This window comes from Echeneis naucrates, chromosome 1 (genome assembly GCF_900963305.1).
Source record: "Echeneis naucrates chromosome 1, fEcheNa1.1, whole genome shotgun sequence".
Lineage (NCBI taxonomy): Eukaryota > Metazoa > Chordata > Actinopteri > Carangiformes > Echeneidae > Echeneis > Echeneis naucrates.
In genome coordinates this window covers 4,894,810-4,908,137 of record NC_042511.1, presented here as the reverse complement: position 1 = coordinate 4,908,137, position 13,328 = coordinate 4,894,810, and the positions used below count along the sequence as shown (strand labels likewise).

Here is a 13,328-nt window from a genome sequence, read left to right as displayed (position 1 = left end):
TTCCATAACGTGGGGAAACTGCAAAATAGTACTTAAGAAGTGAAGTGAAAGTTCTTGCTGCTGCTGAAATGTGTGTGTTTCATGCTGGACGGGGTGAGTGGGGGGTGCACAGGTCGTGAGCAGAACAAATGATGACGCTCTCCACCACTTTCTATTGCACAAAAAGACGCTCTTGTTGCGTTCACTTCCATCCTGCTGTCACTTTCCACGTGTTCCAGTCATTTCCACAGCCCCGCCCCTCTGTGTTTCCAAACTCTGCTCCTATTGGTCGAACCTCCTGTCACTCAAGAGGCCGTGTAGGAGGAGACAAAAGGGAGGGGAGGGGGGGGGGGGGGATCAGCTAAACCACGCCCACTTCGCTGCTGTGACAGCGCTCTGGCTGACGTCACCGGTTCCGTCCCAACACGGAAACATGGAGGAGTAGCGACGGTCGGTTCGGCGTCATTACGGTGTGAAGCGGCAGCCAGCTCAGAGCCCGCCGAGCCCGCTCACCGTCAGCTCCGGCTTTTGTCGGCTCTCCGGCCGATGGACGTCCGCGCTGGAAACGGACGGAGAGGTCGACCTCTGTTGTCAGTTCGATAGCTCCAGTCCGCCGCTCGTCTCACAGCCATGAGGGTCGGTGCCGTGGGGGTCATGGGGTCTCTGGGCCGCCTGCTGCTGTCCCTGCTGCTGCTGTCCTGGGAGGGCAAACTGGTCCAGGTAAACTTCACACCTGCTGCTGCTGCTGTTGTTGTTGTTGTTGTTGTTGTTGTTGTTGTTGTTGTTGTTGTTGTTGTGTATGTAGACCTTAGACCGACACTGGCATCACGCTGCGCTTCTGTGTCTATTTCAGGATCGAGTAAAGTTGCCATGTTATGGCAGGACGTTTAAAGTGTTTAGCTGGGAAAGTTAATACCCCCCCCCCCCCCACGCACACACACACAAACACACACACACACACACACACACTACAACACAAAAAGCTGCTGATTTCCAATGAGATGATTAGAAATGGGTCAGTGGCTGATACACAGCACACCTCAGTCAAAATCTTGTATATTTGCTTTGCCGCCCCCTTTTCTGCTCTTCATTTCCTCCCTCTGTCTTCCAAAGGAAAGCTAAAGTAAGACCTTTTGTTTGTGGGGGGGCTTTTATCAGTCCGATAGTGTTTTATAACCCACCTGTGTACATCTCGTCACAGTGCTCATGCCATACAGTGCTGTTTCGCTCTGTCTGGTCAGTTGCCACCCGTTGGTGGGTAAATATGGGAGTGGTGAACAAGAACAAACAATCTGTAGGTGTGTGGTTGGGAAAGAGAATAAGGATATCCTGCTAAATGAAGAACAGCTTCAGTGTTGGAGCAGAAACCTTCTGTATTGCTGGTGTGCCAACCACTGGCAGACCAGACACACCCACTGACCCACTCCTCCCACACACACACACACACACACACACACACTGTTGAGCTATGCTGAAATCTTGGATACATGACACGGTGAACTCCCTGTCAGACAGCTGGCCTAAAGTTTCTCTCTCACTCTCTCTCATTAGGTTGGAGGGGTCAGATCAGTCACCCTCCCAGAATCCCTCCTGTTCGTTTCAACACTGGACGGTAGTCTGCATGCCGTCTCCAAGCAGTCAGGAGACATCAAGTGGACCCTAAGAGAAGGTTCATTTGTACAGCCATCCGTATTATTTCCTTATGTTTATTTTCATTTTTAATAACAAAACCTTTGTGCTTTGTAATTTTTCAGACCCCATCATTCAAGTGCCTGTCTACCTCACAGAGTGAGTAGTGTGAACGCAGCAGTATGTGTTTGTGCATTTATGTGTATGTCTGAGTATCAGCTTCAATACTTTATTGTTAGATACTGTAATGTGTTTACAGCACAGTGTTGAAAATTGTCACATGCGAAAAACTTACAACAAATGTTTTATTAGATTAGCTGTCTTTACTCAGAGCTCATGAATAGACATTAAATAGACGTGATCGTTTTTTGTTTGTTTTTTTTTTTTTCCTTTCTTGTGTGTCATTTGTGTTATGAAATTGAAACGCTCAAAATTTTCTGTCCAATTTTCTGTAACACTCATTACTACATCTATGAACGAAAAACAGCAATGTATGACTATTGTTTTTATTTAGGCCAGGTTTTCTCCCAGACCCCAATGATGGCAGTTTATATGTACTGGGTGGCAAACATAAGGAAGGCCTGATGGTAAGGACAAGCAAGATACTCGTTTGTATCAGATTGTGTGCCAGCTTTCCCTTCTCACCTCATTATTGTACTTGCAGAAACTGCCTTTCACCATCCCAGAGCTGGTTCAGTCAGCTCCCTGCAGGAGCTCCGATGGTATTCTCTATACAGGTGAGACACTGAGTTTCAGACAACTGCCAGGTGACTGGTGAAAAATGCTAATATTTGATATACTTCATTACTGTTTTTGATGCAGGTAAAAAGCAGGATGTTTGGTTTGTGGTGGATCCTGAGACAGGAGAGAAACAAACCAGTTTAACCACCTCCTCGTCTGATTCCATCTGTCCCAACACCCCTTTGCTCTACATAGGACGCACAGGTAGGTTCCAGATATAGACATTCTTATGTGCATACGTGTACATGGCTTGGATTTCCTAACAAACCTCGATCTGCTGTTTGTTTGCATTGCAGAATATGTGGTTACCATGTTTGATACCAAGACACAGGAACTGAGATGGAATGCCACATACAATGATTACTCTGCTCCTCCTTATGATGAGAAACAAGACTACAGTACGTCTCTGGACACAGTTTACTTGGACTGACATGATAGGTAGACTGGTGATGTGTTGATGCTTTAAAAAAAACACACAGATGTGGGACCTGCCCCACAAACATGTACAACAGGTGCATTTGAGTCTTTCCACATATAGTCTCATCAATAAAATTTGTGTAAGGAATTTCTCCAACTATTGTTCTTAAGCTCAAGAATATGTTTTTACTCTCAAACCATTTTTTTGTTTGCTTGGCATATGAAAAATAAATAGTAAGCAGTCATTATTTTGGTACAGATCTAAACTACGTAGCACTAACTTGTTCTGCCTGCTTCGCCTGCAGAAATGGCCCATTTGGTGTCAAGCGGTGATGGTCTTGTTGTGACCGTTGACAGAGAGACAGGTAGGGACAGGTGTGTGGTTTTGTTGCCATGTGAGGCATTGAATGTGTGTCTTTACCTTTCATTCAAACCGTAAGTGCTGCGCTGCTGTGTTCTAGGTGACGTCCTGTGGAGTCAGAACTATGGCTCCCCTGTCATCGGTGTCTACCTGTACTCAGGTGATTCGCTGAGACACGCACCCCACCTGTCCCTCGCCTTGGAAACGCTACGCTTCCTCACCTTCTCTTCTGCCAAAGAGCAAACGGATAAACACTCCACTTTAAAGTGGAGCTATCAGTTTGTGAAGGAGCAAGCCAGCGCACAAGCACAACTAGTGTAAGAGAGGAATTTTATATACACACACTCACACTCAACAACATGCATATGAAATGGTAGAAAGGAGTTTAACTCCTGAAGTGATGGACTCTGGCTGCTTTCCTGTCTTATAGTTATTAATAATGACTGTAAATAGGACTTTTTACTGAAAGCACAGAGCTTGGCTGCTGCTGGACCATTTCCCAGCTTGCCCTTCCACTGCTCTGTTTGTTGTTGGAAGTGCTTAGAATTTTATATAGACAAGGATTCAGATTTAGATTCACCTCTGCATCTGTTCTTTTCCCAGTAATTTATTTGATAGTAAATTATTGGGAAAATAACGGACGCAGAGATTCTCTGCATCCTTGTCTCTATAAAATTCGAAGTACTTCCAACAGAAAATAGGTTTACTTCCCTGAGAGTTAACTGATAATGCAGCACTAACTGCTGGTAGTTAAAAGGAGTTTAAAAGAACCTTTTATAAGATTTGATATTTCTACACAAAAACTCTAACAGATTAACATGTTTATTCAACAGTCTTATAGAAATGTTGGGACTTCAGCATCGTATATGCTCCTTTCACTCACTAGCAGCTGCCTCCAAATGGGCGACACTCACACCAATGTTAACTCTCATCTCTGTTTTGTATTTAGTTAGCAGACTAATCAGCCAACCTCAGACCGTTCACTTTCTGATAGCAGCTCATTTTCGCCTCAATCAGCCCAAAGTGTTTCTCAGAGGGTGTATTTACCTCTTTTTTTGTAAACACTGTGATGGCCAAATCTCTTTTCAACTGACAATTACAGCTATTTTCTTTGGAAAAAGAATAATATAATGTCTGTGTGAATATTTTTTGTTGTTGTTGTTTTTTTTTACAGCTTTTATCTTCAGTTCTCAATTCATAGTGACGATTTCACGTTGCTCCGGCACACACTAAATTTAATAAATTATTTCCTGTCCAAAGATGTGTATTGATTTATATTTTATTAAAGAATCACTGTGAGAGTGGTAGCGGTCTCCTGCTGATAGAAACAGAAACTAAGCTTGAGAACACTTTGTTTAATAGAGGAAATAACATGCATTCTTTCTTCTTCAGGCCGACTCTCTATGTTGGGAAATTGGACTCTCACCTCTACGCCTCAACTTCTCTTGTCCACCACGGAGTCTCTTTAGTGGTGAGTTCAAATCTACAACCAATTTTTATCATATGTTAGCAGCCAATCACCTACTTTATTCCAACGTCCAAATTTGAAGTGGTATCCTCTCCTGCTTTAATTGGACATGAACAGGAAAATGAATGTGGTGACGATAAAGTGGCTCTTATGTGAATGGTTTGTGGTTGTCTTTGCCATGGCAGCCTCGAGGTCTGACCCTGGCTCGGATTGAAGGTCCAGACACGACAGGAGTGACCGTTAAAGAGCCAGGAGAATGTGAGATTACACCATCTACTGATGTGCGCTATCCACCAGGGAGCACAAACAGTCAGAGAAACCACTGGCTGCTAATAGGTAAACACTCACACACAGGGCCTCCACAGCCTCCTCGCTTCTGAACAGAGAAACTATTGATCATATAGCAAATCTAATTAAAGACCTAAAGAAGGTCTCAAAGTCTCAAGTCTCAAAACAGTTTGAACTTGAAAAGCTCATTTCAAGTTCAGAATGTCTTGAAACTGGATGCATATACAAAATACAGTTTGTTTATTAAAAAATAAAACAAAACTTAATCTGAAATTCCTGCTCTGCTTTACTGACGACAACCGCTGTGTGGCCCAGTACTGACGAAATACACAGACAGTCATTGTGCTCTGAATCATAATATTGTTTGTTTTGAAGGCCATCACGAGCTCCCTCCAGTGGCCCACACCACCATGTTGAGAGATTTCCCCGTCACCCTGCAGCATTCTGGCGAGGCAGTGATCCCCCCTCGACCTCCTGGCTCCTCTGCCACCCCTGTGTCCCACACCTCCTACTACCACCAGCGATATGTGAGTCATGCCCTGCCTTTACACCTGTGAATCAGTATAATACATTAATGATATCAAGCAATTATTTTCTCTTTCTAAGCTATTGCTGCCCAATACTGCCTACTGCTAGCTGTCCAAGAAACCACACAATCAATATAATGAATTATTAAACTCCCAGTTAAAACCACTTGTATGGCAGAACACTTTATATAAAATAAAATAGCTTGTTTTTTTAGAGACAACTCATCATATTTACATTGTTTCTCCTCTCTGTTTTCTTTAGTTCCAGTCAGTAGCTGGGGGCCAAAGTGACACTAATGCTAACAGCGGAGAGGCTGATAGGGGCAGTTCAGGACCAGCTCAGGGGCCGGCCGCTGTGCTGCCTGTTTTAATGACTCAGGACCGCCTCACCCTGGCTGTGCTGACGCTGCTGCTGGGAGGGTGGTTGGCCTTTGCGCTCACGTACCCAGTTGTGAGTTTGTGTCTTCTGTCTCTTTGTTTAAAAAGCAGGACCTGTGTTCTTCAGACTTTAAAGAAACACGTTTCCTCTAAAGTACCAGAAGTGTGATCAACAGCAAACATTATCCCGTGACTCACACCTACTAAAGTTACTTTAGCCTCTGAAATGATCACGAGTGATGTTTGATCAGAGGAAGAATAGCCAATCAGAGAGTTCACTCTGCCCTAAAGATCCTTAAAGGTTAATCATTGGTATAACAGTAAACTCTCTTAAAATCATAAATTCTCTGGGAATAACTACCACAGGAAATTAACAATTGAACATAATTATTATGTGCAAGTAAATAAATTTAAAATTAAATTAAAGGGAATTGGCTGACATGGAAGCAATGAACAAATGCAATAAAGATACTTCAACAGTAATTTCAAATTAAATAAATCAGATGAGATTTATTCTTTCTGATTTTTGCAAAACAATTACAAGCACAAGTTTAATCCTATCACATTGTCACATTTAATGAAGGTTTTATCTGATCATGTAATATCCATCCTTTCAAAAAGTTATTTGTAGGTTTATTGTCTATTCAATTTGTAGGTTCTGTCACTTGTCTGTCAGTCATCAACCTCTGAGGAGCCTCATGAAAGAACGAATGTTGTCTTCAGCTCTCATTATGTCTGTGTAGGGGAAACAAAGAAATAATGATAATGACGTTTCTAATTTTTGTCATGGCATGTGTACTAAGGAGAATTAAACCTAGCGAAGCCAAATATGCTATATTAGCCTCTGCCGAGGCTGTTTTGTGCCCCCACAGTGCTCATTATTAACAGGATGTGAAGGCATTAGGGTGGGTTCATTGTCTAATACAGTACATGATAGACACAAATTATTTATGAGAAACACTTGTCCCTTCAGACGGTGCGTTAATTGGCTTTTGTAGTATTTGCATATTCATTCCTTCATCAGTTTATTTTCGTCAAGTGCAATTTCATGCAAGTGTAATTTGGTCTCATTTACCATGTTAAAATAGAGCGTCTTTTCTAAAGCTGGCAGTGCCATGGTAGCAATAAGAAAGTCATTTACAGTGGCTGTGTGTCTATGTATGATAAATATAATACAATATAGCATATAATGTTGTTGATTGTATGCGTTCAGAATTTGTTACTATAATAACAGTAAAAAGCGGAAATTATTGAGAGCTATTCACTTCAAATGGATTGTTTTTAGCTTCATACAGTTTCTGGGTTAGACTGATATTTACTGTGCTTCTGACTGTGGTGCAGGGTTGGTTGCATATATTCCTCCTCTATAAGGCTCTCAGCGTTCATCCTCAAAAATGTAATCTGCATCTGTGTGTTTGTTTTTTCCAGCGTTCGGCCCAGCAGCTTAGAGCTCAAAGGCAACTGGAAGAGGCTCTTGAGACTCGCCTCCAGCACATACAGACGAACACTCAGGCAGCGACCTTGGTTTCCTCAGACACAACCCTCTCTACTGACCCAAACCTTTCCACTGGTGAGCAACTGATAAAACAAGTTCTTTATTATTCTGTATTCCCTATATTTAATGACTCGGGCTGGAGTTCAGTGAAAGAACATTTTTCTTTTCATTGCAGCAAAGTCATGAAGGGCCATTAAAATGCATAAAGTGTTTCTGAAGCAGCGTTCTGGTTGTTCGTCCTTGTGCAGAACCATTGAATATTTATCTCTTTTAGTAAACTGGAAACTGAAAAAAATGTGTAATGTGGAAAACTTGCAAGGAATTCACATACTGTCCATCTATGCTTTTCTATATGCAGATTCCACACCAGCAGCTGCTGAACCTCCTCCTAGTCCTCACAGTCACAGCAGCAGCATCGCAGACGATGATGGCACACCTGGTCACACGACAACATCAGGTTCCTCATCAAATTGCTTATTTACTGTATTTCATTTCCCTGCATCCCCCACTGTTCACATGAGGTTCACTTCTCTCTCTCTCTCTCCGTTCTTATTTCCCAGAAGTAAATTGTGAAGAGGTGCAAGTGGGTAAAATCTCCTTCGCTCCACTTGACGTTCTTGGACATGGCACAGCAGGAACTTTTGTCTTCAGGTATGATGACGTGTCAGTGTTGTATTGTTTGCCACCTCACTGTTACCATAATTGATTGCATCGGCCTTAATCAAGTCACTATATCAGTTCATTTACATGTTACAAGACATGTACAGTGGCAGCACGGCGGCATATTTGTTAATGCTATTGCCCCACAACAAGAAGGTCGTGGCTTTGGATCCCGGGCATGGAGTACTCCGATTTCCTCCCACCATCCAAAGACAACATGTTTAGGTTAATAGGTCTGTGTGTGAGTGGTTGTTCGTCTTATTCTGTCTCCATGTTGGTCCTGTGATGGACTGGCAACCTGTCCAGAGTGTACCCAACCCCCAACCCATATGAGTCTGGACTGGCTCCAGCATCCTCCGTGACCTGGAAAGTGATACCCGACAGAACACATGTATAGTTAAAATTCCTGCCAACTGTTTTCCACAATATTTTTTCATTTCATTTTCAATTGCCCACCTGTCGGGGTCACAGGGGCTGCTGGAGCCAATCTCATAACATAATGTTGATTTGAATATTTGTTGACGCTGATTTTGTTATAGAATGAAAATTGACTTGCCGACATTTTTCCCTGTGAGAGAGTTGTACTAAGTGATCCATCATGGCCTTTGTTTAGTTACTTTGGTTACTAAGCTGCTGAATTTTTCCATGTAGGACAAGTTAGCCTCAAACAAGCTGTCTCAGCAGTTTTGGTTTTCACCAGGTAAAAAGAATATTGTGGTCTGCTTTGGAAAGAGTTGGGCAGTGACATAAAGCTTGCATCATCTTAGAAACCTCAATTATGTTACATGCAGTTAACTGTAAAAATCAGTGAACGCTGCGATGTGTGTGCTTTCTCAATAAATTGCAGAGATGTTCTGATGATTGTGTTACAAAGCTATGTGTTTGTGATACCAGGGGTATGTTTGACGGACGGCATGTGGCGGTGAAGCGAATCCTGCCAGAGTGCTTTGAGGTAGCAGAGAGAGAGGTGCAGCTCCTCAGAGAGTCGGACACTCACCCAAATGTCATCCGATACTTCTGCACAGAAAGAGACCGCCTCTTCACATACATCGCCATCGAGCTGTGTGCTGCAACTCTGCAACAGGTCAGTGCCTGGGACGTTTCACTGCTATCAAACTGGCTGGAACACACTAACATGTTTCTGAATGTTCTGTGTCTGTGTTCTCTGCAGTACGTGGAGGATCCATCTTGTTTCCCCGAGTTGAATCCTATAACTCTGCTGGAACAGACCATGTGTGGCCTTTCACATCTCCACTCACTCAACATAGGTCTGAGATACAAACGCATACGCAAAAATATGAATGTATACACACACAGGTGATCACGCGGCATGTGTGACGGCTTTACTGGCGCAGCTAAACTCACATCATTCTTTCCTTTAGTCCATCGAGACCTGAAGCCGAGAAACATCCTTCTTTCTGGCCCCAGTGCGTTGGGTCGTGTTCGAGCTCTGATCTCTGACTTTGGGCTCTGTAAGAAGATCCCAGATGGTCGGAGCAGTTTTTCTTTGCGCTCAGGGATACCAGGAACAGAAGGGTGGATAGCACCTGAAGTACTGAGAGACACGCCAGGAAATAAACCGGTGAGATGCATATTACAGGACAGAGTGGTCATTTCGATGTAAAGCCATCATCATCACTGTATCCAGCCACCTGACTGACATCAGCTCTTTTCCCTTCAGACATCAGCAGTGGACGTGTTCTCAGCTGGCTGTGTGTTTTACTACGTGGTCAGCAGGGGGCAGCATCCCTTTGGTGACGCACTGAGGCGACAAGTCAACATCCTGTCAGGAGAATATTCACTCTCACATTTTATGGAGGATATTCACGGTGAGGGGCGTATGGACGGTTTTGATTCCTTATCATTTTATTTATATGATTCCAAGAGGGGAATAACCTGCCAGAGATCATATCAGTGAGTGACTTTAGACGCATCCCAACAAACCATTTTTCTACTCCTTTCTTGCACTTTTCAAGCCTTTATATCAGCCTGCATTTTGGATTGTAAAGCTCACAAATAAGACAGAATGTACCAAAACAGACAATCCTAAAAACATCAACTGTGTTTCTGTGCAGATGACGTCATAGCACAGGATCTGATTGAACAAATGGTCAGTGCCGAGGCCGAAGCCCGCCCCTCCACTGCCTGCGTGCTGAAACATCCGTTCTTCTGGAGCCCAGAGAAGCAGCTGCTCTTTTTCCAGGTGTGTTAACTCAATCAGTTCAGATCAGCTCATACAGTGGTAAAAACAAAACGAGGAGGCGTTCGTCCAAAATCAATAAAAGGCACATCAGCGTGTCACCACAAGCACACTTCCTCGTATCGAATTAAGAAGTAAACACTCACTCTGAGATGTGCCTGCTGTTTTAAAAAGAGGAATCAGTTATCAACACTGATCGATAAATGTGAAAGAGGAGTATGGGCTAGGTCAGTGCAGTTTGTCCTCCTTAATTTCTCTGTTCTCACAGAACCTTAAATCCTTTCTCACAAACAAACATTTTGGGTGTGTGTGTGTTTGTGTAAAGGATGTGAGTGACCGCATAGAGAAGGAACCAGCTGACAGTCCCGTTGTGGTCAGACTGGAAACTGCAGGACGAGCTGTGGTCCGAACCAACTGGAGGATGCATATCTCTGTACCTCTTCAGACAGGTACACACACCAACATGCCCACACGGCACCACAAAACTGTGCAGGACAACAAAGCCATTTAATTGTGTCTTGTGTAAATTTCAGACTTGCGACGATTCCGGACGTATAAAGGAAACTCAGTCCGAGACCTGCTGAGGGCCATGAGGAACAAGGTCAGTCAGCGAGTTTATACGATGTGCACATTTCTTTTTTTCCTTCAACCACATGATTCATTCAGTGTTTTGTTTTTTTTTTTTGTTGTTGTTGTTGTTGTTCTTGACTTGTTAAAGAAACATCACTACCACGAGTTGCCGCCTGAGGTGCAGGAGACTCTTGGCGAGCTACCCGAAGGCTTCATCAGTTACTTCACTTCGCGGTTTCCACGGTTACTGATGCACACACACGGCGCTCTTCACATCTGCGCCCATGAGAGACTGTTTCACCCGTACTACTTGCCCCCCGGCACCAAATAACTTTCACATGAGTCCACAGTCCTACACTTACATACACATTTATACACACACACACGCACACACGACCTTTTAAAGGAGATCCTTGGCAGTGCCTTATTATTGCTTTTGTAAAGCCCATACTGTTCTTTGATGGAAGTTACAGTGCTGTGAAAAAGTTTTTATATGCCATGATTTGTTTTATAGATTAGTTTTGTTTTTCTGCAGTTATTGCACTATTAACTATTTTAGAGTTAAGCAAGAAAGCACTCCCAATGTTTGCCTCCACATAAACTGGATGAATGTTTTTATTAAATAATTGAAAATGTTTTAAATTATATCTCAATGTGTAACTTCTCAGAATACACAAAATGAAAGGCAGGTTCCAGATTTTTTTTTTTTTTCCTCCAATAGAGTGCCATTTTTGGAGCATTACGTTTTCAGGTGAAAGGCTTTTAGTGAAATGTGCCCTATTTTTCCTGATGTGTAGATACTTTCATCTTTATTCTACATTGTATACTTTTTCTCATTAGCTCAATTTTGCCTGATTCTAAATAGGTGAAAATGCTCCAGAATGAGTCAAAACAAATTACTCATTCTTTGGCACATTTGACCAATTTTCACTGAAATGTGTTTACCACTTCGAGATACAAATGGGGAAAACATCATTTGTTTACCCGAGGTTATTGTTTGAGGTCATTTTTTTAATATGACGAGAAAGACGTCTTCACCATGAAGTAAATCTGAAAGTATAATGTTTCATATTTTGTTAGGTTATTAAGAAAATATCTCCACAAAAAAGAAAGTTTCTGTGATTATGTGTCAAATCTGCTCACATTGTTTCTACAGACTTCAGCCTCTGGAAATGTACGATTTCTGCCTGTGGAGCAAATAAATCCTCATAATAGATTAAAATTTTAGTGTGTGGAATAAGAAATGAGTCCACTGGAGGGCGATGATCATCAGAGAACATCCTTTGGAGACAAGGTTAAAAACCAAAACAAACTGTGAGTGAGCTGCACAAACTTTGTCACAGCACTGTGTGTAACACTGACAACAGGTCTCATGGAAACACATGTTGTTGCTGTTGTTGTTGTTGTTGTTATGAGCACAGTGTTACAAAGCTGCATGCCACAGAGGAAATCCTCTGTGTCCATTCAACCAGTTAGAGCAGTTTATTTTCCGCCTCTGTCCTCTCTCTGTGCAGAGCGTTTGCTTCGCTGTTTGTTTTTGTGCACTTGATGAATGTGTGTCCTTTACTGCACTGCTGAAGGTGGCCACTCTGACTGAGCGATGTACTCGGCGGTGTTTTTCACTGAAGGTGGCAGATGGTGCGTAACAGTCAAGTATCATTGGCCCCATAAACATGTGGCCAATGTGTGTACGCTGTGAAAACTTTGATTTATCACCATTGTGTCGGGGCAATAATGCAGAAACTGTCCATTTTATTTTGAAGTTCCCACCATGTACAGGCATTTTTGTGCAGTTTACCCATTTTTAACCAAGCTGCAGTTCATCTCGTTGGATCCTTAATGCTCACAGAGCCATGTGGTATTTCCTCTGTGTAACTACTGAAGAAAGGTTTGTTTATAGTGCTGCAGTAGAATGAATGATAAAGAGTCAAACTTTTGTACTTTTGTTCTTTTGAATGAGTGAATTAAAGTGATGCTTTGGGTGTGCCAAAGAATGAACATCATGTTTTTTGTGGACTTTGTGATCAGACAGAAAAATCAAACCACCCTTTTCTTTGCACCTCAGCATTCAAACAAGTTTCAGTTGAAGGAGAAAAGACGCTCAGTTGTGTTCATCATTACAGAGCAGTATGTTTGAGGCTGACCTTAAAACTCCTGAAAATATATTTTCTCAATATGCTTTTTCTTCTGAGCAGTATGGTCTTACATGATAGATTTCTGTGTGTGTGTATTGTCTGGCTCCGAGATAGTTGTGGGTTTGTCTTCATGCGTTTCCAGACTCACATCAATCAAATGAGACCACAACCGCTGTGTTACTTAAGGCACATCAGGTGATTGAATATTCATCATTTCTGAACATTTAACAGGAATATTGTTGAATATTTATCACTATAAGAGATCATTGATATTCGTTGTGTTAAACTAAATTGATATTGTAGAAAAGCTTTTTTTATTGAAATGCTCAGCTGAATCTTTGGGGATTTGGCTGTCTTTGTGAAGTCCAGTTTGTGTTCCTCAGTGTCACATTGTCAGCAATGAAATGAATCCACTGCAGCTTTTCTTTTCCCCGAAGCGCCAACATCAACAGATTTATTTTATTTATGTCCCCTTGACTA

The 13,328-nt window shown here is 42.4% G+C and overlaps 1 protein-coding gene across 1 annotated transcript; it reads left to right on the top strand.

The window, feature by feature from the left end:
* The first annotated feature begins 390 nt into the window (after positions 1–390).
* On the top strand, positions 391–12,711 carry ern2 (endoplasmic reticulum to nucleus signaling 2). The gene is made up of 24 exons (XM_029506474.1): positions 391–699; positions 1,531–1,648; positions 1,734–1,767; positions 2,123–2,195; positions 2,273–2,345; positions 2,431–2,553; positions 2,646–2,747; positions 3,072–3,131; positions 3,228–3,444; positions 4,520–4,598; positions 4,781–4,931; positions 5,259–5,410; positions 5,673–5,861; positions 7,217–7,358; positions 7,642–7,740; positions 7,844–7,934; positions 8,838–9,027; positions 9,115–9,211; positions 9,326–9,525; positions 9,625–9,772; positions 10,019–10,146; positions 10,469–10,592; positions 10,677–10,744; positions 10,862–12,711. Exons 1-24 carry the CDS (start codon positions 610–612, stop codon positions 11,042–11,044), a joined length of 2,931 nt encoding a protein of 976 aa, XP_029362334.1. The 5' UTR covers positions 391–609; the 3' UTR covers positions 11,045–12,711.
* The last annotated feature ends 617 nt before the right edge of the window (positions 12,712–13,328 follow it).